Below are 27,161 nucleotides of genomic sequence, written 5' to 3' on the forward strand. Positions count from 1 at the left end.
GTCTTGTTTTGGGGACTCTTTGTTTTCATATTTTAAACTTGTTCTTAAACCACAAAGAGAATATTGCTGTATGCACTGCAAAGTGTGTAGAGGCTAAGCACACCAGAGTCTCCAATTGAAGAATTGCCCCATAATAAATAGGCTAGAGATTATTCCGAATCTTAGTTTTATATTTCATCAGTAAAATCTTAACACTGGTTCAGTATTACCAAAGAGGGAAGATGGCTGCCTAATGAGGGAACAACACTTCCTGGTGTTTTTCTTGTGATGAGCTCACTGCCTGACATGATATGGCAACAGGCAGGTAAAGCTATATTTTCCTGTGTCTTTTGTGGTAGACAGAGAATGAAAGGAGAATAAGTCAAAATTCTGACAAATCTTGTTCCAGCTCTATTGATAACTGGCTGATCAGGCATTTCTGAGAAGATGTGATCACTGTTCAGAATCATTCTGGACTCCACAAAAATGTATGCATAATTAGGTGAACAAGGTTTTGAGATTGCTTTTTTCATGTCAGAATGCTGTTCTCTGTAACTTTGTATCAGAATCACTCATTTATAAAAAGATGTGAATTTATACAAATTTAATTTTCTGATGAATTTATTATTGTGTGGAATAAGTATGGCTTTGGAGACCATGGCACAAAGGTTTTTTCACTATGTATCATACAATGCACTGTTAATGGAGTCAGTGAACTGGATCATGGGTTTTAAAAGATGGCTTTTTGTCCTACCAGGAGGTAAAATTATACCATTGACCAACATTCCCAGTAATAAACATTTAATGTGTGAAGTTAAACATAGGGGAGAGGTAAAATGGAAATCTAAAAACATGATTCAAAAAAATAGAAAAAAACCTGACATCTGGAGTGTATTTAAAGAGTGGTAAATCAAGAAGGAAATCACTACAGAATGAAATCAATGTAAAGTATGTGACATTTGATGAACAAATTAACAAAAATGTTATTGTAAATGAAGACCATTAAGCTGTGAAAATACAACTTTTTGTGTGTGTGTATTGGTAGGTTTTTCTTTAAATATGCTTTGAAAATGCAAAGATGAAAGCTAAACAAAGATGCCACCCTAATCTTTCTAAATTTTATGTCCACATTATCTGGTAGATGGATTTTGACTATTAATTTGGTTTTGTATGTTTTCTCTGTGTGATATTTGTGCATTATTAGATGACTAGACTGGCCAAGGCAGACCTGTTACACTTGCCTGAGTTAGGCATTGTTTGCCATGCCACTAAACCTGCCGCCAAGTGAAACCTTCATGGGGGAAATGAGATCGAAGTCTGACCTGCTGAAGATGGACGCCCTGTCTCTGTTTTTGTTTTATTTTGCTTTCTTTCCTTTGTTTCTTTTATTTTTATTTTATTTTGTCCCTTTTTTGTTTTGTTCTGTTAAATCTCTTTCCCTTGTACTTGTGAACTGGTACTTCAGTTCTGTAAAATGATGTTTGTAAAGGATTCACAGTGTTTGATTTTGAAGTTGACTTGAAGCTGCTTATGAATGGTGGATGGTATACGGAGAATTTAGAATATGATTCGTTTTTAGTGCTCTGAATTAAGGATAAATTTGATTTGGAATTTAAGTATCTAAATTGTGTAGATGAGTATATTGTGTCAGAAGACAGGAATAGTGTTTTGAGATGCAGACTTGCATATATTGTGCTTTATGAGTTTATCTTGGAAAAGGACAGATAAAACTCTTACTTCTGGAGAAAGCGACTTTAGAAAGAAAAGTTATAATATTTTTCTGCTACTTTCCCTCAGCAGAATGTTCTATTTTATGTTGCACCAGCTATTTAAAAGAAGGTTTACTATTTATGTCTAACATGATGAGTTTAAAATAATTATTTCTGAAATTGAACTTTTATGAATATTGACTGTCATGAAATATTCGTTTACTTCTGATGAAACCTTTCTCCAGTGAGGTCAGTTGGTAGTAAGATTTCATAATTTTTTCTTTCTGTAGCTCTCAGAAAAAACTATTTACCACTCATAAGTACAAATGCAGCCTGAAGTTTTGGTTGGAGTGTGTAATGTGAGACACCTTGTCTTTTAACACTGTTACTTGTGGGAAGATTGAATCAGTTATCTTTGTGTGTGTGTGTGTGTGTGTGTGTTGCACTTTTGACATGCTCTACTGGTGATTATTTCAGGAAGATGTTTTTAAAAAAACATTAAAGTCAGAAAAAAAAAGGGTTTTTGCAGTCATCCCAGAGTCCCAGAAGCCCTGGCAGTTCATACTGGAGTGACTGATCCCTAAAGGATGTTCTTCTTGTGAAACAGAAGTCTTGGTGGACAAAGTGGTGTGTCTAGTCCTCAGACACTGCTCTTGCCAGCCAGCTGCACTGGGATCTCTTGGTTTCACTCCTTTCACCCGACTCTGCACTGCAGCTGGGAAGAGCTTTGATTTGTGATCTTTGTTGGATTTGGCTGTGACAGTTGTAATTGCCAGTAGCTCTAATCTCTTTATTCCCTTCTGCTAAATCCACTAAGATTCATGACTTGGATCTAATAGAAATTATTTTATTTCTAATCATACATGTTCCATTGATGTAAAATAGAAGGAAAATAATGACCTTTTTAATGTTTAAAGTAGACTATGAACTCTTCACTGTTTTTAAAACAAGCAAACTCATTGCAGGAGCACTTTTGGATGTGAGAGTTAACTGTACGTTCACTACAAAGAATTGGAAATTAATTTCTTTGGAGCGCTTGAGGAATAAAAATACTGCCACTAGTACTTGTTGGATACAGATGATTTTGTTTAGCCTCCAACAAAATGGGTTCTAGGATGGACTAGGTTGTCTAGGGCTCTTTAGACTGATGGTACACAAAAGTAGCAATCACAACCGTGCCTTTAAGCCATGCCGGGACAATGTACATTTGCTTCCAGATTCTTTTGCAAAGGGGAGAATCAATAAATGATCATAGAACCTGCAGTTTACTAAGCAGAAGACCTTCTAAGAAATCTGTCTAAGGATGTGGTATAGATGTGGCATAATTATTTTGACTGCTCCCTCATTAGAAAATAAATATCTTCACCTCATTCTTACTCAGATTTTAAATACTATGTTCTAAAAATGAAAGTATTGTTTTTAAACCAAATTGTCCTAAACTGTTGTGTCATAACCCACTTGTTTTGATGTATTCAGTGGGCTTGTATTTCCTTTACAAATACAACCACAGAGGTAAAACTGCAAAATTTAAAGCTTTTTACTCATGAAGTTATTTGGACTTGCATGTTAATTTGTTTTTCAAAACTATTTAAAGAATATGGAGGTAGATACTCAAGATACTGGAGATTTATTTTTGTTCCTCCACAATAGTGTTCTCTAGAATTCTTTTAAAACTTGGCATGGACTTAAAAACTGGAAAAGTTTTTCTGAAGAGACAGTGTCGTTGAATATACAGGCAAATTTTCAGGGTTCTGTCTGTAGAAATAGACCCTTTCTCATTCTTGAAAACAAAACAAATGAATCTTTCTTTGTGATGTGGAACTGACCAATTTGATTTTTGTATTTAAAATAGAACTTCACATTGTTGAAAGACCAAAATATTCTGGAAATAATGCTGCAAACTTTACAATTTACATATGCATGCTGTTCATTCTGGGAGCTGCTAGAGTGGTGAACTTAAATGAAATGTTCAGTGGATTTGTGGAACAATGTTTCAGCAAGTTAATTATTTCAATTATTTCAGTGCTATGATCCATATACTTAAAGTTTATGCTTCTACTGAAGTCACTTTTTGAACTTGAGTCATTGTCAGTCTTAGTTATATGTGCCTAACTGAGCTCCTGTTTAAAAGGGCTAAATGCCTAAGCGTTTTATAAGTTTACTTGGTTAAGTGTGTATTGAATTGGCTGTATGTAAGTGCATACTTAAATTAGGCATATACTTATGTACAGTACTGACCAAGGATCTCCGTTAGCATGCAGACATACCACTATCAGAACCATTTCTACCTTTGGATTTAATTGTGCCATGTCTCTTGATCCATAGAAACATGGAACATGAAGCATGCATGGGTAGCTGTTTAATTGCAAGATGTGAACTGTTAAGGATAAGTTCTGGTTCATTACTCACTTGAAAAAACTTTAATACTTTGATTTTCAGAACTGGTACATAATTCTGTGCCTAATTTGCATGCACGTCTGCTGGAAGTCTATATTCAAAAGCCTGTTAGTAGGCCTACATATTAGGCAGGGTACACAGAGTACCTGATACTTTTGAGCAATCAGGCAAATCAGGTACACCTCTCATTGCATGCCTGACTTCAAAATGCGATCTATCAAGAGTGCTGAACATTGTGATGTGGTGGCTTAGATTCATGCATGTTTTTTAAAAAAGTCCTGGAAGTCATTATTGCACAGTTAACTGCTAAGTGCTAATAATTTTCCTGTTTTTCTCTCTTAGTTAGCAAAATTAAGTGGTTTCTTACCTGTTGAGTCGCAAAGTGTCTCAAAATTTAACATAAATAAAATAAATGTAAATAGGAAGCATGAAAAAAAAGGGTACTGTTATTTTATCTGTTCTGTTCCACTCATGCTACATATAAATTAAGTTTCCTTTAGATTTGTTTTGTCATTCAGTCATATCCAGCTGTAACCCAGACTTTCCCACAGATCTGTAGAGCAGGTTTGCAGCACTTGTTTCTTTTAATTTTTTAAATTAGTATGTTTTCTGTGGTGTCAGTTGGAACTCATATTGCTAAACCTGCACGGTGTTTTGAAACCTACCTTGAATTTTCCTTTTCAATAAGAATATTAATCTTCAAATTTTGGATTTAGATGTTTTGTAAAGGAAACATCCATCTGACATATTTGTTAAAACATGCAGTTTTAATCAAGGCAGGAAACCGCTGGCACACTTTTTCTGTATTACTTGACTATTAAAACAATGTTGAAATAAGAGCATTTACTTATATTAAGATCCATGGGGAAGTACCAGAGGACTCAGTTGGTTAGCATATGTACAGTTATGCCATTAATTTTGAACAGATCGTAAATACCAGTGTAGTTAGAACTTCCTTCACAAGCTTTTTAGCTTTGTGTTTAATGTTTGTGCCAGTTTTAGTCCCTTTGCGTTTCAAATTTAAAATGTACATGTAATTGTAATCACAATTGTTTAACATTTAATGTTTTTTGTTTTGGAGATATTTTAGGGGAGACATTTAATTCAGATTCGTTATTACTTACTTTTGGTATTACAGGAGGACTATAATCAGGTCGAAATAGCAGGAAGTACTTAGGTTGGGAAAAGAGAGCTAGCTTAGCCTGGTCAAGCTGAAATTATGGTTTTCTTCATTCTCAGTAATTTAGAGTTAACTTACCAGTTTCAGATAAACTGAGGTGACTAGAATATGACAGTACAAATCTTAAGTTTTTTCTACTCTTCCTTCCTCCACCTTCAACTTCACTTGTGGTGTGTATTCTGTGCAGTCACAGTAGTTCAGTAGTTTATTATTTTGTTTTATTTATTTTGACATTCTAAGCAGGTAACACCAAAGGAATAAAGAAAAGCACAAATTTCAGTCAGCACATACTTTGATTTTTTCTTTTTTCCTTTTTTTTTTTTTTTCTTTTTTTTTTTTCCTTTTTTTTTGTTTTCTTTCTTTTGCTGATTTGGTTATTTGCCATTTCTGGGGATTAAACTTTAAAAAATGTTCTTCTTTTCTGTATCTGATGTTCTGTGTGCTATTAGTGATGCAGCCAACACGAACGGTTGTCATGTGTAAAACAACTTTCGATCACCGCGAAAACACCGCCCTGGGAAAGCGTCCATGCTTGATATCGTTTGGTTCATGAACGTTAAGTTTCCAGTACAGGTGACCCATAGCTCAAAGTGTTAAATAATTATATACATTATTCAGTTTTTAAAATAATAATCCATTAATGAGATTGCTAGTCTTTGAAGTTTTGCTCACTTTTGTTTTTCCTAGTAGAGCAGGGTAAAAGGAAAAACTTAAGTTATTTGTTTCTTTGTAAGGATCTGGTAGATAGATTCATTGTTATTTATTACATTTTTAAATGCAAGGGTAATTGTAAAATCATAGAAAGAGTAACATCTGGCTAGTGTTCCAACTCTGTGTAATGCTTTCATTTGCTTCTTCAGGTAAAATCCCAGATGAAGCCAAAGCCCTGTCTCTATTGGCGCCTGCTCCTACTATGACAAGTCTGATGCCTGGTGCAGGGTTGCTTCCTATACCTACACCAACTCCCTTGACTACAGTAAGTGAAGTTCAGTGTCTGTGTATTTTCCAGTTTCCTTTGTTCTCGGTAGCCTTTTCTGTGGACAGGGAATGAGGGCTATCTAGTCAGTGGATGTTGCACTGAGGGCTTAGCTGTGTTGACTCTCCTGAGGATTGATCAGAAGATATCCATGTACTACCTTCCCAGGGTTTTTCTTTCAGATAACTGTTTTCCAAAATAGTGGGTAAATACTGGTTTTGATTTTTGTTCATTTTTAATTGCTGTCCTACCCTGTAGGGTCATTAATTTGGTTCAATGGTAGTTACCACTGACAAAAAAATTATTAAAACTTAAGTCACATTGACACCAGTTCTTCAGAATATTAAAAGCTGCAGTAGAGACTTTTCCTTGATATATCTGTGGCAAGATTTTTGACTGTGAGACTGTCTTAACAATGGTTTCGCTGTGAAAAGTAGAGGAGGTTGGTTATGCTATTTTTTCTCCATTTCCTTTTGCCTCTGTAAGCCTTTCTTGACATCAGCAAGTTGCTCTGGTTTATTGAAGGAAAATTTAAGGTTAAAATAGAGTAGTATTTTCCTTTGTTACATAAAAGAAGGTACTGATGGCTTATTAAGAATTCCCCACACTTCTTAGAAATTAATTACTTGAAAAGGCAGTTGCTTTCTGGGTAGAGAAAATTCAAGCCAGGAACTCAATGGACCGATTTTGTAGTGATTTTTAAGTGACTTTTTATAACATTTCACAGGACAGTTTTCCACTTCCAGTTACAAACATGAGAGCTGTATCCTTTTCACATCCTCTAAGTATGAATGGAAGAGCTTAAAACATTCTTTGCATTTCAACTGTAATTAATTTTGTCTTGGGTGATTCATTTGTCCAGAATACGGTTATGTGTCCTTTGATCCTGAGCACTGGAAGTTCCCTTCTTTCCTTGCTGAGCAAGATCTCAGCCATTCCTTATCTAGTCCAAATAATGGTTTCCTAAAAATAAGTATACTAGCAGTGTCTTGAGTCTTACTCAATTTATTTGACTCTAAGCATTAGAGCCTGTATGTTCTGTGATTAATATAAATCCCTGTCCAGATCTCTTTCGTAAGATGTTAACTGATAACCCACAGAATATCTTAACTATGGAAGCTTCTTTTTGGGTAGGTTTTTCTTTAAAAAAACCTGTTGCGCTGTGACCTTTAAAGTATTGCTTGTACTCATTAGATCTGTTTTTGTAGAAGTATTAAACAAGTATTAATAAATGGAATATCTTTTGCCAAGTATCAAGAAATGGAATATCTTTCACCAGTGCTTGGCTGCAAACTGTATTCTGTGCTTGTATTTTCCAGCTTGGTGTTTCACTTGGTACTTTAGGGGCTATACCAGCAGCAGCATTGGATCCTAACATTACGGCACTGGGAGAAATACCACAACCACCAATTATGGGAAATGTGGATCCATCCAAAATTGATGAAATCAGGAGAACAGTCTATGTTGGAAACTTGAATTCTCAGGTAGCTTTTTATTGTTTCTGTGTTGTGGAAATACTAACAGAAGGTGTGAAAATGTTATCTGTGAATTCTAATCTTACATATTAAAAGAGTTTCTGTTAGTTAATGGCAACATGAATTAAAACAAAACCCCCTAAATTTTTTTATTCATGGTGTTTTGAATTTTGAAGGTTCATGTGTCAGTCAGATTAGACCAGGTGTTGTCAGAATACCAGAGAATCCACTGTAGATCATTTAAAGAAACCTACTTCTAATTGTGTGCTGATTAAATGTACAGTTTGCTTGTGTTAGATGTGCAGTCCTCAGAAGTCATGAGATGATGGTAGCTGTCCTCCACAGCACTGTGTAGTTACTTAAGTACAGTAAGATGGAATGATGTGTCCTGCTGGAAGCTGCACAATTAGCATAAATGTCTTTCAATCAGAAGCTTGGTTTTTTGAACGATGGTCACATTAATTATTAAGTATTACATTTCGTAGTTTTTGGCTTCTGAAACAGCTACTGAGTGTAAAAGTACTGTTGATTGTGAAATAAAACAGACTGGTAGCTAGAAGAAAGTAAAATCTAAATCCTTCAATATTGTGTGGATTTTTTTGCTTTAGTTGATCAAAAGTCACAATTAGTACCTTTGAAACGGGTATAAGGAAATTTCTTACCAGTTACTTCAGATTAGTTACCTAAAACGTGGAAAATCCCATGTAAATTTCTTTTCTCTTTTTTCACATAGATGAAGGACTAAGGGCTTGTGACTCTACTATTTAAAAGTGTAGAATATTCTTTTGATTAATGGAAGAAAGTATACACTTCTTTAAGACTTAAAATGTAACATTCCCAATGATGCTTTGTAATGATGCTGAGATATCATTCCAAAATTCTGTGGCTCTTAGACTACCCAATATATTACATAATTTTCATTGTATAGTTTACTTCAGCTGAGCTCTTCAACTCTTTTCCAGACTACGACAGCAGATCAGCTGCTTGAATTCTTTAAGCAAGTTGGAGAAGTCAAATTTGTGCGAATGGCAGGTGATGAGACACAACCAACACGATTTGCTTTCGTGGAATTTGCAGACCAAAATTCTGTACCTCGAGCTCTTGCCTTTAATGGAGTTATGTTTGGGGATCGGCCACTGAAGTAAGAAATTAATTACCCATATTACTATTGAATGAGACATTTCTTTTTATCATTATACACACATTTATAAATTATGTGTAGCAAAATGCTGTGACTAATTTTTGTTCAGTATATGAACCTGTTGTTAACAAACCAAAACATTTTTATCAATTCCAGTTTCACGGTTTGGCATAAATTTCTCTCAATAGAATATGTATAGCATTGAGTAAAACACATTTATATTTATCTTGAGGTAGTGTAAGCGATAATAGTGAAAAAGATCTTTAAAGTCCATAGTACTAATTAAGTTATCAGTATGATGTGTATGTACTTAGTAGGTATTAATGTGAAGATTTGATCTGAAATAGAGAAGTAACTTCCTGGACTTCTAAAAATATTGTAAATATTGTAAATATTTATTATTGTAAATAAAAATATTGTAACATAAGAATGCTGTGCTGCCTTTCTTTAAAAGTGGTAAGATTTCAAAGTAATAAAAGATGCTTTGGATACTTGGAACAGATGGGTGTTTTGCTAAACTTTTGAGTTTTTAATTTCATACAAAGTTGTTTCCTTACTTGTTTTTCATTTGCCCTGTTCAAACATTTAAGAATGACAGGTTGTTATTTATCTTTAATTTAGGATAAATCACTCCAATAATGCAATAGTGAAGCCGCCTGAAATGACACCACAAGCTGCTGCCAAGGAGCTAGAAGAAGTGATGAAGAGAGTAAGGGAAGCTCAGTCTTTTATATCTGCTGCTATTGAGCCAGGTAGGTATATTGTGTTAATTAATAATTACTTGAACAGGTGCATTCTGTGTTTACCTTGGTACACATTTCAAGAGCATTTTCAGACACAAGAGTATCAAGAGCTATTCAGTCAGTACATGTTGGGGAAAAAACCAAAATAATCAAAATTCTGTTCATGCATCTAAGCAGTGGCAGGAAGCTTTTTATGTCATCATATCTTGTTTTCAGATGCACGTTCACTGAATGTTTTCAAACATTGCAAATTTAATACTAAATCCATACTTAATGATGGCACTTTTTAAGTTAAGAGCACTTGAAAACATTTAAAAGAATATGCTTTCTATTTTTTGTTGTCTTTTAGCACTCACTAGTGCCGTAGTTTTATGATGAGCATGAGCTAGCTTGGTTCTGAAAGCTGTCATGTTATGCTTTCCTCATCTATAAGCAGCAAGTGAATTTGGTTTCTTTTTCATGATTCCTAAAGGCTGTATGCATCCTTAAAGCAAATGAGATCAGAGAATAAATCTAGGATAAATATTAACATATTGTAAAGGATTTCTTTTCATGGGGATTGTTTCCCTGTTAACACTGACATGCCAACTCAGGGAGGAATGTGGTGTTGTGTTGAGAGGTCAGACATTGCAGTGGTGATTTATGTTGGCTTAAACTGATTGCAAAACCACAGCATAAAAAAAAATCTCAACTTTGTAAACTTTCTGCTTCTTCCCATCAGCAACTTTTTGCCATTCTTATTAACAAACCCAGATATTGTCTTGTGTTGGTATGATAGTGTGGAGTCTTGAGGGTTGTTTGGGGGAAATTATTTTCTATTGTGTTTTTTGTTTAAAAATAAAAACTCCAGCACTTTATCACTGTAAAGCAACAGAATAGCAATTAGGCTCTTAACTGTGGTCATATCACTGTTAAGGTTTCTATTGACTTTCTGGCCTTCAGTCAGACTTTTCAGCCTGTTCTGTTCTTCCTTTCCTCCTATGAAACAATGTGGAATAAAACATCAGTATTTGTACAGTGTTTGAAATATCTAAAAATACAGACAGTAATACTTATATTCTGTGCTTGTTTTCAAAATTATGCCCTCTAAATTTACTCTATTCTTCTCAAGTTATTAAAAAAATAAGAAGGTAATTATATTAAATAAATAGAGCAAAAGGAGGACGTGTTATGATCTTGTGCATTGTGGCAGCAACATAAATCCCACTCATAGTAGAGCTAGCTGTTTATAATTATCTGGTTTATGTGTACTGCTGCAGGATGGCTGCACTCAACGAGTATATGCAATGACTTTCTTGGATGTTTCTGAAGGATATTTGCAAAGGAGGAAGATGTGCAGAGAGTAGGCCCCTTGCAATATATGTGGTACATTCCACTTGTGCCAGATTGTTAACTGGGATCTTTAAATGTTCTGAGCTTACACTGCAAAGTGGTTTTTTCCTCTCAGAGTCTGGAAAGAGCAGTGAAAGAAAAGGCGGTCGATCTCGTTCCCATTCTCGTTCAGAATCCAGGTCTAGCTCAAAATCCCGATCTAGAAGGAAAAGATCACACTCAAAACACAGGTAGGTATGCTTTTTGTTTCAGACATATTGGGATTTTTTGGAAGATCATATTGGGATTTTTTGCAAGGTGCTGGTTACTGATATTTTTTAGTTATAGACAAGTGTTGCACCCAGAAGATCAGCATAACCAGAAATTTTCTCTGAATAGATACTGTTTTCCTCTAAACCCTGAATGTTTATAGGATTACTTTCAGTTTAAACATTCTAGAAGGTACTTCCTGTGTCATGTAAAATGAGTTCTGTGGGTTTTTGTACATTTTATGTTTTTGTGCATTAGACTGTGTAGCCAAATAACGTTTTGTGACCTGTATTTTAGAGAGAAACCTGCATTTTGTGTATGAAGCATATAACTTACTGGTAACACCTGAGCAGATGGGTTGGCTGGTTTTTTGACTGGTTTTGGTATTGTTCTCAACTTCTAAGCATTGAGTTAATTTTGTCCTCTAAATGTTTTTAAAAAGCATATGGAAAAGGCTTCAGGGGCAGTTTCTCATTTTTCAGGTTTTGTTTGCTTTGCTAAATTTATTCAGTTCTGAAAAAAAAATTATCAGATAATTCTTGAAGATTAGGATTTTTTTCTGTGAATGAAACAGGCTTGTTCTGTGAGAATTATAAAGGCTTCCCAAAATGGTCCAGATTCTTTCAATGTCAGGAGTATATTCTGAGAACCTAGGTAAATAAATTTAAAGATATTTGGCTGTGTTGAGGATGAAAAAAAATACCAAAATTTGGATTGTTATTTGATTGCTTACACTTTTAAAAGGTGGATGTTGTCCATATTGCAGCAGCAGCTCTGAGACATCCTTTCATTCATGTCTTCAAACAAGACTGCTAGGATACTTTTAAATTCAGAAAATCTGGTGAGAGGGAGTTATCAATTATACTATCAAGTAAATGTGATACAAGTGCAGTCTTCAATTTTGCAACAGCAGGGAACCACAGCAAGTGTTCTCTAGTGACTTCAAAATGTCAGGTGTCTTTTTAATGCAGGAAGGACCCTTTGGTCACTTCCTTATTGCTTGCTTCTCTGCTATGTCCATAACTGAAGGCATAACTGAAAAACAAACTGGTTTTTGTTCAACAGTGCAGTCATTTCAGTATTATCTTGTATTGGCACAAACTAAGTGAAATCCTAGAAGATAAGCTTTTCTTGCTTTAAATGTGGAAAACCTGTTCCTTAAACAAATGATAATTATTATATTTTGCTATGTTATGTTAAATTGTGTAATATTGCCACTGCCACTTTTGAGAACATGCCGAAAAAAAGCCAATCTGACTTGTTGAAGCAGCTTCATCCATAAAAATAACCTATCCTTACTGCTTCCCTGTTTCACTGTTTTATATAACATCATTTTCATCTCTGTCACATAAAATTTATTGAAGGTTATGCTTTAATTCACATAATTTGCAGTGCAATAAATTGCACTTGCAGTTGATTTGTATTTCTCTGCTGATAAGGAGAACAAAGCTGTAGCTAAAAAATGGCATTCTCTCTTCTTGGTATATTTTACTGATGCCATTTGGAACTACCTAAAAACAGAGGCCAGACAAACTTAAGGGAATAAAAAGCAGTTACATTTATTGAAGGACCTCGACATATACTTAGGGCAGACAAAGCCCTCCCCAGGGGCTATACCCAAAGTGGACCCAAAGCAGGTCATTGGTTTTCACACTTTTATAAGTTTGGTTTATTTGCATATTGGGGATTAATCTTTCAATTACAGCTTCAAGTAATGAAGTAATTTACCCCAAGTTTGCTTTCCCCCTAACTCACTCTTGTTTACATTTCTCGGGGCCTGAGAAAGTAAGGTGTCCTTGACTCCCAGGCCTGGAGAGGAGTTGCTTTGTCTGATCAAAATGGGAGAACAGTAGCTAACACTCTATATGGAGTTATTTAACTAAGGAATTGCAGGATTATAAATGTATGAAAAATATAACAGCTAAAATCCTGAGGCATCATTCAACTCTGTGTCTTGAGCTGTGGAAGGTAGGTGCAGTTGTTACTTTTAGTACTTCACAGTTCTTCAGGTTTTATTCAGTAATATATGTGATCCTTCTCTCTCTGGTAATTTAAACTTTGTGGTGCCTTGTGAAGTGAAGTATCCAGTGATGTGGTTTTCTGAAACTTAACATGCAAATACAGCTTTTTATTTTTATTTCCCTGGAGAAAAGGGTCTTCCAGAAATTAGGGAGTATTTTGGAAAAACAATTTCAAGTGCTGTTCATCAAATCTGCATAAGACTTTTTTTAAAAATCAGAGTACCTACACTTTAATTACAATTGAAATCCATGCTAACAGATCCTTTTATGTGGAAGGGTAACTTGACTTTATGAATTTAAATTACAAGGATGGATAACAGAGCAAGAAGAGATTGTTGCAGCCAAAGTCCTCTTTCTTTGATGACTCAGACTTCAGTAAGTGCCTGGGCCTGGAAAGGAAATTAAATGTAATTTATTATTACAATCTGCTGCAAATTGCCAATCAGATTTTATGCAGTGTCATTTTGTAAAGACAGCTGTTGTAAATTGTAGTAACTTCTATTTTCTGGATTCATGGAGATTAGTACGAAACACTGGTATAACTTAAATGGCTTCAAAGCGCAGCATGTTACATATGATGAAGCATAAAGTATCCATGTTTACAAAAACATTTGCTGACATTATGTTATTACGGTGTCATTCTTGAAGGTGCCAGATAAGAATTGGTGATGACACAACAAATATATACTGTCGTGTTGTTGGTTGACTTAATTTGTTTGAAGTTTTTGTATTAAATTATTTTTCTTCTGGTATTCTTCATTTAGAAGTAGATCTGGCAATAGATCTCTCTCAAGACACAAGGACAGACGCAGATCCCGAAGTCCTCTGAAAAAACGGTCTAGATCTACAGAAAGAAGGAAATCAAGAAGCCGCTCTCGTTCTCGGTGAGTTCTGTTCCACAACATGGTATTGTCAGCTCAAAATACAGTTTTTGAAAAAAAATAAAAATTAACAAACCTTTTAGGTTACCATAAAGGGTGGAATTTCATCTGTGGGACAAAAAGACAGAAAGTAAATTTTAATACTGAGTATAGTGGTCTTGACTATGATAGTTAACTATCTTTCTTGTAGCCTGTAGGGCGCCTCCAGGGGTTAAATGATCATGCTGAGGCACCTGAACTTCGATAGTCTCATCTACATTTGTACTGACATTGAAGCTGAGTGAAAGGAAATTTTTGTCAGACTACAACCAATAATTAAGGAATATCCCGTGTAGCTTGTGAATCCACTAAAAAATTGATAGTGCTTGTTTGATATGTATCTGTTGAGAAGGTTGAATTCAGTCTGACCTTGATCCTGTATTGTGAGAACGTGTATAAAGTTCTTGTGCATAACCTTTTATTTTCATCTTTGACTTTTCTCATATTAACAGCAGGAACAAATCCATATGTCGATTGTATGACATATATATGTTTCAGGATGTGTGTATGTGTATATTTATCTAGTTTATTAGTTTTTATGTCTCATAATCTAATTATTAGACTGTGACATTTAAACAAGATCATAGTGTAATTTTTTTAGGGATGAAGTAGTGAATTAAGCTCAAACCAGAAGTGCCTGTGTAAATAGCTTCATGAATAGAAGTCTTGGTGCGTTCTTGGTTTAATTTCTGTAATTCCCCTGATTTATTCAAAGGGAGATTTGTACTTAGGTTGTGCAGCTGCCTCTTGTTGTAGGAGGTAAGTTTTGTGGGCAAGAGAGCTGCAAATGTGTGGACCTGTGTGGAAACAAAACTAGATTGCATAGCTGACTGAGTTTTATTATGGATCCTTTTTATTCTCTGTTTCTGCTTTCTGGAGCTTCTTGAGTCTGCTGACTGGAAGGGTGAAGTTCAGTGAAATCTCTTGGGAGGCTGTAATGCTGGTATTATCGGGACTCTGTGCTGTTTCATCTTTATGATGTTACATTCCATCTCTGAGACTTCTAATGAAGTACTTGACAGAACCTGATGGGAATCAAAGTTGTCAGTCTGTAGAGCATACAACAATCTGCTGTTAATTTGCAGTTGAGGAGGAGATACTGCCAAACATCACTTCAGTTGGAGGAAAGTTTGAGTGCTTTGGATCTTTCATGTGTGAAGGAGTCTCTTTTAGAATCTGTAAAAATCTAGAATAGATACCAATATCAGGTAACTTCTGTCAGTCTGGTTCTTCTTGACACAATAAGGCATGCTAATCAATTTCTCCTGTACCTCTTTCTCCTGTTTCTCTCTCCGAACAATTGTTCTTTCATTATGTGTCTCTGTACTAGAGGGAAAAGATGGAGTCTTGCATTTTCAAAGTCCTGTACTAAAATGTTGTTATTAACCAACCAAAGTTGTTAGCTAATTAGTTTTTGTTTGACTTGATAACTTGAACATCAGATGAAATTTTCCTCACTATCCTTTTAATGAACATCTATCATACTTCCTGTCCCGAAGAAGCTATTTTCCTTTCTTCTGTTTTTACTGTATTAGCGTTTTTTAGTAATTCTCAGATTCCTAGTGACATTACAGATGGTTGAATTGTCTTGATTAATTTTTGATCTTACATTTGCCTTGTAAGGTAATCTGGTGACATTTTGTCCATGTTTTCTTCTTATTTCTATGTATTAAGTGGTGTTGGATTGCCAAGCAGTTAAAGGATATCTGTGTGAGAGAAAACTTTAGAATATGAAGTCTTCTGTCAGTTAGCTGTCATTATTCATTTGGCAATGATTAATCTGAAGGCCATTTTATGTGGATACATTTTTAGTAAAGAGTGGATTTACAGATTGTAGACTTTGTCTCACTCCTGACAAAATACAGAAAATATATGTATGTATAATTACATAACTGAGGTGAACAGACGCATTCTCTCCAAAGTGATGATAGTAGCATCACTTGGAAGATAGTAGTTTGGTTTGGTCTTGGCTTCCCCTCCTCCAGTTCGGTTTCCAAATTTTTCCTAGCTGTAGATAGCTGTTTATTTCCTAGCTATATATAGCCTTCTCTTATTGTGAACAGGGGTGAAAAATTAAAATATTGAAGAATTACTATTTTTTAACAGAGATGTGCACTTTATCTTCATGTATATTTAAAAGTTATTTATAATTTTAATTGGAAAGTTCAAAGATGAATTAATGGGTTTGTGTTTGGCTTTTCACAGGGACAAGAAAAGAGACAAAGAAAAGATCAAAGAAAAAGAAAAGGCCAAAGAAAAAGAGAAAGACAGAGACCGAGACAAGGAGAAGGATAGGGATCGAGACAAAGATAGGGAAAGAGAGCGAGATAAAGAGAGAAATAGGGAGAAGGACAAGGAGAGAGATAAAGAGCGAAGCAAAGATAGAGAGAGAGCCCGAGACAAAGACAGGGACAGGGACAAGGATAAAGATAGGGACAAGGAAAAGGAAAAAGATAAAGATAAGGAAAAAGACAAGGAAGAGGTAGATCATAACAAAGAAAAAGAAGATACTGAGAAAGAAGGAGAGAAGGACAGAGAGAAGATTAAGGACAAGGAGGGAGATAAGGACAAAGGAGGGGACAAAGAAAAGGACAGAGACAAAGAAAAAGATGGGGATAAGGAGAAGGAGCGAGAAAAAGAGAGAGATGATAAAAAGAAGAAAGATAAGAGATCCAGAACACCCCCGAGAAGCTATAGCTCTTCAAGAAGATCTCGTAGCTCCAGCAGGTTTGTTTAGAATTTTTCATGTTTTTTTTTTTTTTTTGACTTTTCAGATCAGTGAGACACCATTCTAACTTTTATGTATTGATGTCACCATAGCTCTTACTAAATAAATTTGTATTATTTCTGTTTTGTAGATTTTCCTTTCAAGTAACATCTGTTATAAGAAGCTCTATATGATGCCTGATATAACAGAGTTTCTTGTTGGGCTGCTGGTGCTTGACTTTTGCATAACCATATTGTATAAACTTTGCAGACAGTAATGAGATTATTTTTGTATGTATATTTGTTACAGACAGCCAAAAGTTCTGACCAGCATCACATGCATTATCTTTGCCCTGATGAAAGTTTGAGTCGCTGTTACATAGTTCTTTCATTACTTACTTACTGCAGCATTTTGGTCTGTAGATCTTGCAAACAGTTGTTTTCTAATACTGCCGCTCTTTGACTGGATGGCTGAACTGCAGGAAGCAAGCCTGTAGGTTGGCTGGCTAGCCTTGGGAGAGACAGATACATTGTTTATCTGATGGCCAGGTGTAAGTTAAAAGTAACATTCCTTTACACTGCTGACAATAAGCAGGAAAACAAAGTTGATGTGGCTGTTGGTTTTGGCTCTGAGGGGAGCTTAACTAGCGGGAAGTCTGGATAAATTTGTTACAGCAGAAGAAGGCTGTGAGATTATAAACAGTCTCTGTAAGCAAGCTCCGGCATATTCTAAAAGCAGCTAAGTTAAGTTTAGAAGCATTGGTGGATAAAGTCCTCAATATTACATCAGAAATTAGGGAGTTCAGTAGTATTGTACCAGACTTAAACAGCAAACTATATCTGTAACCTTGAGATAATGAAATGCTGAACAAATTGGACAAGTTCTACCTATTCACTAGACAAAAGCAGAGCTCCTCTAGTCCTCGAAATTCATTACTTCAGGGTTCATGGAAGGCAAAAAAAGGGTGTAATGGTTTCTGAACATTGTGTTTGTGTCATGAGGTTTATGGCAAAATATTGTGTCTTCATTAAGCATATACACCTTCCTATTTAAATGAGTGGAAGACCCACATAGAGATACTTCTGTCAGCTTTCAAACCATTTGGTTCAATCCATAGACCTCAGAGTTTTGAATTGGATAAATGCATAAAAATATGCAAGAGTTTCACAATATGTATCTTATATAGGAGCCTTGGTGGAAAACCAGGCTCCACTGCCAAATAGTAGGTGTAGTTAGATGGGTGTTACCAAAAACTCATGTTTTAGTTTGCAATAATTTTGCTCCCCCTTAGGAATCTTACTAGTTAAGAAAGTGCTGTGGGAAGGCTCCAATGTCATGTACTTGAGTAAGGAATTCTTAAGAAAATTAATGCGTTTCTTCTAGTGCAGTCAAAGTATAAAACTTTTCTTTGATATAATACGGATATTGTTAAACAAGGGTAGTGTTCTTTTGAAGCTGGACACTTTTTATTATGGATTTACAATTTTTTTTTTCTGATATAACTATCCTTGGAGCATCAGTGCAGAGGCCAATACTGGTGAATGTTGTTCTCAGGAGCTTAGACAGTGGGACAGAGTGCATCCTCTGTAGCTTTGCAAACAACAAAGAACCAGCTGTGGGGGGAGGCTGATCTCCATTAGAGAAACTTTAGCAGATGGGAGAAATGGACTAATAGTCATCTCATGGACTTGAACAAAGAGAAAGGACAAGTCCTACACCCAGGCAGGAATAATGCCGTTGCACGAATATGGCATGGGGACTTGCTGGCTACCAGGTCCTTGCAGTCAAGGAAACCAGCAATGTTGTGAGTAGGTCAAGAGAGGTAATTCTTTCCCTCTCTCCTCTGGTAAGGACACATTTAGAATCTTTTTCTGGGCTTCCCATTACAAGACACGTTCGGATGTACTGGAGTGAGTCCAGTGAAGGGCCGTGAAGCTGATAAAGGACTTGGAGCTTCCTTCATACAGGGGAATACTGAGGAATCTGGGATTATTTAGCCTGGAAAAGAGAAAGCTGAGGAGCATCTCACCAATATATATGAATATCTGATAAGAGCATGAAGACAGCCAGCAGAGGCCTGTGACAATTAAGAGGTGACAGGCACATATTGAGCTATGGGAAATAAAGGGGGTTTTTTTTCTAGTGTTGAAATTATGGTTTTGCTTGGCAGACTGGAACCAGTTACCTTAAGGGATTGTCTATTCCAACCAAAAATCTGACTGGATATCACCCTGAATAATGTACTCTGATTGACCCTCTTGTAAGGTGGGGAAGGGATCGTTTGGACTTGGTGATCTTCAGAGGCTTCTTCCAACCTCAGTAATGTCATTGCTCTCTGACAAGCAATTCTGAGTAGGTTGGGTTACAGGAGGGGTCTTTGGTGGTGGACATTGCATAGTTGAAATGATTGCAGACCTTTCCAGTGAAGATCATTTAACAGATAGGTATTTCAGTTGCCTGAATTTCAGTACAGCAGTTGACTGCTGATCATGCAAAATGTGAAATATAAGTGTAAACATAAAATATTGGGCAAATAGTCAACTTTTTGGAGAAGAGGTGAAGGTGGAATAGGACTTACAGGACCTTCTAAGAACTAGATGGCAGCTGACCTTGCTTTGCTGACTTGCTTTGGTCACAGGTACTGGAAATAAGATGGTTATTTGTGATTCCTGTCTGAAAAAAGAAACAGACCCAGGGAAGTGAAATCAATTGGAAAAGGAGCTGTCTTACAGGCTAGCAGAGCCAGTAGCACCAGATGACATGCAGAATTTTATTTCCATTTATAATTAAGAGACACAGGATCACTATAAAAGTATTCAGAACTTTTCTTAAATTTTGCTGTTGGTATTGTGTAAGGCATTTAATTGAATGGGTGCACAAAAATCTTTTAATGTGCAAATGTAATAGAGATGGGATCAGATGCAGTGAGAGACAGTTATGATTCTTCAGCTTGAAATAAGAAGAGCAGAAACTGCAAATAAAACTAATTGAATAAGCAGTTTCTACTTCTGACACAATTGCTGAAGTACTTGATTTGCAGGTACGTATGCTGGAAAGCAAAATGAAGTGAGAATGTATTCAGTATAGCTGAAGTAACAGCACTGAGAGAATAATCAGTTTTCCGTGTCCTCAATTAAATAAAGGTGATGATCAATGTGGAGATGTTCAAAATGCATGTTAACTAGTGAACAGCTGATTAGTGATTGGGATTTACTACATTAATTTGAGGCTATTTTATATTTTTAGTTTATTAAAGATAAATTAAAAGCTTGCTGAACAAAATACTTTGGAAATCTTGTCCTGTGCAGCTTCAGGAGGTCACTCTATTGGTTTTGATTGAAAGAGAGTTAAATTTCTTCTAGCAGCTGGTACAGTGCTGGAGTTTTCCTTTTTCTCCTGCTTTTTCTCCTCCCCTGGTGGGGTGGAGCTATGGAGGTTGATGAGCAAAGGGGGCAAAAGAAGGCAGAGAATGAGCAAATGCCACTCAGGATTTAGTTGTCATCTGGGGTTAAACCATGACAATTCTTTTTTGACTTCTTTTGCTTCCTCAGCAGTCTCTTCCTTGTTCAACATTGTCGTGCTCTGCCAGGCTCTGTTTTGAGAGTTTAGGAAAGAACATGTTAGTAAGTGCAAAAAAATAAAGTAATTATACTAACTAATAATTATAATGGAGAGGACAGAGAGGGATAAAGTCCAAGAGAAGCAAGTGATGCACTACACAACCACTCGCCCCTCACTGACCTTTGGCCATGGGGTTAGCTCTCCTGGCCATGCTTCCTCACAGTGTCTTGCGTACCTGTTTGCTGGCAGAGCATGGGAAACAATGTCCTTTATTTTAGGATAAGTAGCAACTAAAACATCAGTGTATTATCAACATCATTCTCATATTGAATCCAAAACACAGCACTGTTCCAGTTACTAGAAGGAAAGTTATCCTGGCTGAAATCAGGACAGTCACAGTGGATGCTATGTGGAGTATCACTGTATGGATTGGTACTGTGATAGGTCAGAGTATCAGTCCATATTGTGATACTGACTGTAATTTAAGTGTCCTTTTGTTACTTATCTAATAAGTGTTGATTTCTTGCCTTTTCTAGATATTGAAGATTTAAATATTCACAAATTGCAAAAGCTATTTTGTTTAAAAATAAATGTGCTGTATTTAGAAGTTTTAAACTTCACTTTTTTTCTTCAGTTGTTCTTCCAGTCTGCTTTTCCCGCTTTACAAAGAGTTGACAGGAAAAAAGTAGTCTTATTTTGACAGATGGCCTCTGTGTTTATCTTAAATGAAGTTGTACTGGTTCAGTTTTTTGCTTTAATTTAACATGTCCCTCAGTATAAATGGCCAGTTATTTAATGGTTTGTTGTATTCAAGATCAGACTCCATAATGGCAACTTGAGAAACTCCATTTATCTGTGTATTACAGTTGCTTTGTAAAACACTTCAGGCTCTTCCCTGTGTTACAGAATGATGACATTCTGTTTGCTAAGCAAGAACCACTAGAGAAACAATAGATTTTATTTATTCTGACTTTGACAACAGCTTGGGCTTCACTTTTCACTGTTTTCTTTCAAACCAACTAATTCTAGCTTATACATTTACTGAAGTTGCAGTGATCTTCAGATTGTAATGTTACCTTCTGAATTTCATATTGCTCAAGTTATACGTTTTGTCTTAATATGGCTCCTCATTTAATTGAGATTTTGTCCTGACTGAAGAAACTCTTAACTGATACAGTGTTACTGACTTCACTGTGTTTTCATTGTTATCAAGCATATAAGAATTTAAAAAAAAAAATTTAAAGGGTGAATCTTTTTTTCCTACATTGGCCTTGCCTTTACCACTTAACTGAAGAATACAAATTTTTTTTTTGTTTGTACAGTTAATATTTTGTTGGTAATATAGACTGACAAATTCAGTAGATATGTTTAGATCATTGTAAGAACTTTCTCTTTTTTTCTCCTTTGAATTTATTATCTTTGGGTTTTGATGATACTGAATTTCTTGGTCCCATAGAGAAAGGCGTAAGAGGAAGAGCAGAAGTCCCTCCAAATCTCCTAAAACATCAAAAACAGCAAAAAGAAAGTCTTCACGAACTCCTTCTCCAAGAAGGTCAGTTTGATGTAAACGCAGAAGTTAATGATTAGTAAAGATGGAAGAATTGGTAGCAATTTCACTGTTTTACTGCCTCTACAGTAATGATTTCAGATTATTTCAGTTGGTCAGTATGATTCAGTTTTAATTTAAAACTAAGTCAAAATTTTAACCAATTTGAGCTCTTGTGTTCTTTCAGTGGCATAATTTCAAATCAATCAGCATTGCAGATTTCTTCAAATCAATAAAATTTCTTTCAGCTGGTACAGATTAAATTGCTTTTTGCTTTGCAGATACAGTGTGTGGTGGTCATATCAAATGTTTAGCTCTCTTCAGCCAAAAAAAATGCCGTATTCTTTGCAAAGGGATTTTTGGTTAAATTTTGGGAGGTTTTTTGAAAGTCCGTCCTGGGTGTTTAGTTTGCAGTCAAACGCTTTTTCTTGTAGTTGGATCAAATCCTAATTTGAATAAAAAATTTCTGAAACAGAAACAAGAAAGAAAAAAAAAGAGAAAGAGATACAAATAATGAAAGAAGAGAAAGAGAACGCTCTACTTCTAAGAAAAAAAGTAGTAAAGAAAAAGATGGAAAGGAGAAATCTGACAAAAGTACCACTACTTTGAAGGTAAGTTTGTGTGACCAAGTGATCAACAGAATGAAGTGGTATTGCAATGTACTGCAGTGAAGCCATTACTGAAATACTCTCTCTGCTTTTTCTCATTTTACTCATTTCTTCTATTTCTTCTGTTCCTTACTAAATTAGTGCTGCTTGAGTTCAGTATTAGCTAGTTGGCGTTAATAGGCCAGTTTAAGTGTACATATCTGATCTTCAGTTGACCTGTAGGAGTTCATCTGCTTGGGTTACAGAAACACCTTGTTTCTCTTTTGTGTTGTGTGCCCTATGTTAGGACTTGCTTGGCTTCCTACTTTGAGGAGCAGGCAGATTATTGATTAACAAGCAGTATTCAGGGGTGGCTTGACTGTGAAACTGAAAAGATTACTTCTAAAATAAACTCATTGAATTGGTCCTGGTCTGTGCATTGGATTCTATAGCAGTAAAGTTGAAGAGTTGTGAAAGAGTGGTATAGGATTTCCCCTACAAAATAGAAAGTACTGCAATTAAGAAAAGAAATAGAAATATCTTCAGATTGTTTACTCTTAGTATTTAAATAGCAGCACACCTTTAAAGAGTAGTTAGTTGTGCTCAGAATTACTCAGCTATTACAACACAGCTGGTTTAGGTGACTGTTCAAATGCTTGAGGAAGTATCTTACCCAAGAACTCTAAAAATGCATCAGACACCTGACAAAAAATGAGAAAGAAAAAATGCAGTCCCGTTCTACTGAAAAAATGTTAGTGAAATTTCTGGAACTGCTTCTCATACTTTCCATGATGCTGCTTGTTCTGTAACTTATATATGAGTTTATTTTAGTTAAGAAAGACAGATCATTCTGTGGCATAATTTCTTGGGTGATGGGTTGTTACAAGTGCTGAACTTCAGCCATATGAAAAAAAAGTGTATTTTAAAAAAAGGTGGTGGGGCAAAGAAGCTCACACCTCTATTTTAAAATTTGCAGACACAAGATACACATGCAGAAATTTAAACAATAAAATTAATGAGAGTTGGTTTGAAGTCCTAGCCTGTAATGCTAAGAATATTATTTTGTTGTCAAATAATTTTATCTTTGGTAGGACAAAGATAACAATAACGAAGATCAGAATTCAGAAACTGACAAGGAAGTAGACAACAGAGATACACAAAGGACAGATGAAGTCAAGCTACAACAGAACGGAAATTGTCAACCAAACGAAGAAAATCTCTCAATTAAAATGGAAAAGGTTTAAAGCAAAGAATGGACTTCTAATTCAACTAAGGAATGAAATCCAAAGCATTTTATTTCCCAGAACGAGGAAGAAAATGTCAAAGCAATCAACCTGAACGTGTTGATAGTACTAGTAGCTCCTCCAGTTCATGTGATAGCTTTGTTGTCTTCTTGCTGTAAAGCAACAGGGCACCGACCAGTAGTTAATACCATGAAAAGGCAGATGCCATCAGAACTATTCATCTCTGAAAATCCATGCATTTCCATGATGGCTGTACTTGTAAAATGATTTATGTTAAGTTTTGCTATAAGCTGTTACAAATAACTAGAATCTGAAAGGTGTAAACCTGTACTTCCCAAAAAAAGCTGAAGATATGCATTGAAGGTTGTTTAAAATACTGCTTGTTGATGACTTTTGTATTGTTTTGCCCTGTAGGTTAAAAAATCCACAAAAACTTCAATGTGTGCTGTTTGATGTGCTTGAAAATGGTGCATAAATATACGCACTTCCTTTCCTTGTAAATGACAACTGTAGGGAAAGGGGGTTTAAGCATAAACATGGTTTTACTGTTCTTATGTTAAATACTCACAGATTAGTATGTTTTTCATTTGCTCACTGCTTGAGATTCTTAGGGTTTATTATTTGAAATAATTTCTTACTAATATCCCTGAAATTAATATTTCTTTAAAGTATTTGAGCAATGCATGTGCTTTTTCTGTTCCTAGAAGGAACATTGCCATGTTATAGATATTAGGTTAGCTTACAGGGTTATTTTGGGGTTGTTTTCTTGTTTTCTTTGTCCGTAGAGAAGTGAGCACATCTCTATGATTATACCAGAACTTATAGCTTTGTTTTGCAATGTACTGCAGTGTGTCTGTTCAGCTGAAAATAGTACAGGTGCCATTAAGAAAATAAATTTTTCCTTTTTGTTGAAAAAATATGGGAGCACAAGCAGAAGCTTTAGTGCCTTCTTAAAATGTGGTATTTTCTAGAAATGTATATGTGCTGTTACACATTTTTAGTTAAATCTTATATGATCTCTCTTGCTACTTTGCCACCACCATACTGTAGACGAAAATGCAAGTGACTTGCCAGAATGGTTGTTTGATTCACTTGTTAAAATAGTGAAGCTCCATTTTACTTTTATTTTTTATTCTTAGAAGAGATTTATAAATAAGAGAAAAGATGTAATTTGGGGACCACCACTGTACAAAAGTAGTAGCTGAATACAAAGTGTGCTCTGATCACCTACATCAAAGAAAGCTCTTAAGACATATAACATACATTTGGATGGCCTTAATTGTTACCTCTCTGTTATTTTCGCTGATACCTGTTGGGCAATGTAAAAGGAATGTCATGCTAAGAAATGGGGGATAAATACTTTGAGGAAGAAGGTTCTAATTTCACAGGGCTTACATAGTAGATATTCTTTTATCATTTTTTGTGGAGAAAGCATGCAAGAAAATCACAAAACAAGTGGTTTTGTCTTGGCAAAACATAGCTTTTGTTCTTTGAAGTAATTTAATTGGTTATATGAGATTTCTGATAAGTTACACTTTAAAGATGTAATTATAGCTAAAATTGCATAGATTATTTTTACTACAACTTAATGCAATCAAATTATTAATTGCCTTACCTCATAGGAAGTGTTATTTCATTCAGTTAAAATAAAAAACTAAGTGTATTGGCTATTTGCTTTCTACTTGTTTTACTTTTCCTCCGCATAGTTAGTTTTTGCAGTGGAAGGGAAGCGTATTATAGAAAGGTAAACTTTGCCCAACTCCTAAGGTAATGAAATCCAGTTTGATTGTGAAGCTGCTTAATCACTCATTTTCTATAAGATTTAATGTTCTTGCCACTGTGTACATTTAAGACAACAGAAAATGCTTTACCATGTAAAGTATGGAACAGCCATTTTTGTGATGTTTAAGCCACATGCTGTTGGCTGGTAAACAGCTAATTCTGATAAAAGAATAAAAAATTGTATGCTTACAGGAAGACTGTGAAAGATTGTGTCTTGCAACAACAGCTGTCTTATTTATGATGTGTAAGTAGCATAGAGCAAAGAGATTGTTTGTATACTTGTTATCTTTGGTACCATTTCACTAATAAAGTAAGTATTTTAGAGGGATGTTTCTGCTGGTACATATTTATTAAAGGATTATTTTTAGACCATGTGGATTTACTCATAGAGCTTCTTTCATTTTAAATGTGGATATTAGTGAAAACATATGTATATTATTTATGTTTTCTTTGAAAAGCTAAATTTCTCTGTTGGGAAGAACTAGAATTCTTTAAGTGTATCATGTTTTAGCTGGTATTAGTTTGGTTTCTTGAGTTTTTTAATCCTGAAATAGGATAATTCTATGATGTATCAGTTATAAAATATTTAAAGGATTGTGTACGCTTAGCTGAGAAACATGCCTTTGGAAGTTAATAGTTATGGATGGCAGCCTTAACTTACTTAGTAGCTTATCACCTGTGTGAGGCTGTATGCAGCACATTGTTATTTGTATATTAATTATGGTTCCCTTACAAAAGGTATCTTGGGATTTTTAAGGTTTTTGTTCAGCTGGTTTTGTTGGTTGTTTTTTTTTGTTGAGGAAAAAAAATAACCAAAGCAACCAGCCACCAAACACACATTTCTTCCCCTCCTCAAGTCATATTTTTTTGCAAATACTTTGCAAGATACTTTATATTTTCTGGTTTTGTAAATACTCTGCAGATCTGTGAGGTAGTTCATCTATCCATGATCTGTCCATCTTACCAGGTGTTCCTAAAAAGCCACCCCTGGAGAACTATTAGTCTATAAAATGCTTATCTCTGTGGAGGGTAGCTCACTTACAAACTGGTAACATAGCACAGTAATAAAGTTTCAGCTTGCTCCTGCAGGACTGAGTGCATCATCCACTGAATGTGTTCATCTTCCATGGGAAGTCCATTGCATTCATTATTTTAACAAGCTTGTGTGCTCAGCTGCTGTGTCAGGTCATCTGTTTTGCACTTTGTAAATGGGATTAACTTGGGTAGAGGTTTTGAGAAGTGTGGTTTATGGTAGCTATATTGTTTTACATGTAGTTTAATCTGAATCAGCACTTACTTGAAAATGTGAATTGCTCAGAAGAGTGAGTAATTATATATTGCCATTTTGCTAAGATCACATAAAGCACATAAGCATAAATATTCATTAGTGTCCATAGCTATTTTCCAAGAGGGTTCTGGATTGCATTCTGAAAAAAGAAGGTAGCAGAAGAGAATTTGGTGGATCAAACAGGATGTCAAGCTCCAAATAGAGGTGGTTTGTGGTTTAGATGATTTCATCAAAGTCAATGGATTTAGAGGTATGAGGCATAGAATTTTGTTTACAAACTCCAATAGTAGTATGGTATGTAAAGGATTTTTAGTTTTCATATGT

At 35.3% G+C, this 27,161-nt stretch overlaps 1 protein-coding gene across 2 annotated transcripts in view; it reads left to right on the forward strand.

Annotated features, from left to right (window-relative positions):
• Positions 1 to 25,921, forward strand: part of SREK1 (splicing regulatory glutamic acid and lysine rich protein 1) — a 33,029-nt gene extending 7,108 nt beyond the window's left edge. The window contains exons 2-12 of one of the 2 annotated variants that reach the window (XM_063179845.1): positions 5,715 to 5,838; positions 6,126 to 6,241; positions 7,561 to 7,725; positions 8,679 to 8,857; positions 9,479 to 9,609; positions 11,048 to 11,162; positions 13,967 to 14,086; positions 16,328 to 16,849; positions 21,847 to 21,942; positions 22,412 to 22,547; positions 23,615 to 25,921. In XM_063179845.1, the coding sequence (XP_063035915.1) occupies positions 6,179 to 6,241; positions 7,561 to 7,725; positions 8,679 to 8,857; positions 9,479 to 9,609; positions 11,048 to 11,162; positions 13,967 to 14,086; positions 16,328 to 16,849; positions 21,847 to 21,942; positions 22,412 to 22,547; positions 23,615 to 23,767 (1,680 nt within the window). In that variant the 5' untranslated portion in view covers positions 5,715 to 5,838; positions 6,126 to 6,178 and the 3' untranslated portion in view covers positions 23,768 to 25,921. The remainder of the gene's footprint in view (positions 1 to 5,714; positions 5,839 to 6,125; positions 6,242 to 7,560; positions 7,726 to 8,678; positions 8,858 to 9,478; positions 9,610 to 11,047; positions 11,163 to 13,966; positions 14,087 to 16,327; positions 16,850 to 21,846; positions 21,943 to 22,411; positions 22,548 to 23,614) is intronic. The other variant, XM_063179844.1, reaches the window with a different exon arrangement.
• The last annotated feature ends 1,240 nt before the right edge of the window (positions 25,922 to 27,161 follow it).

The sequence above is a fragment of the Melospiza melodia genome, chromosome Z (assembly GCF_035770615.1).
Source record: "Melospiza melodia melodia isolate bMelMel2 chromosome Z, bMelMel2.pri, whole genome shotgun sequence".
Taxonomy (NCBI): domain Eukaryota; kingdom Metazoa; phylum Chordata; class Aves; order Passeriformes; family Passerellidae; genus Melospiza; species Melospiza melodia.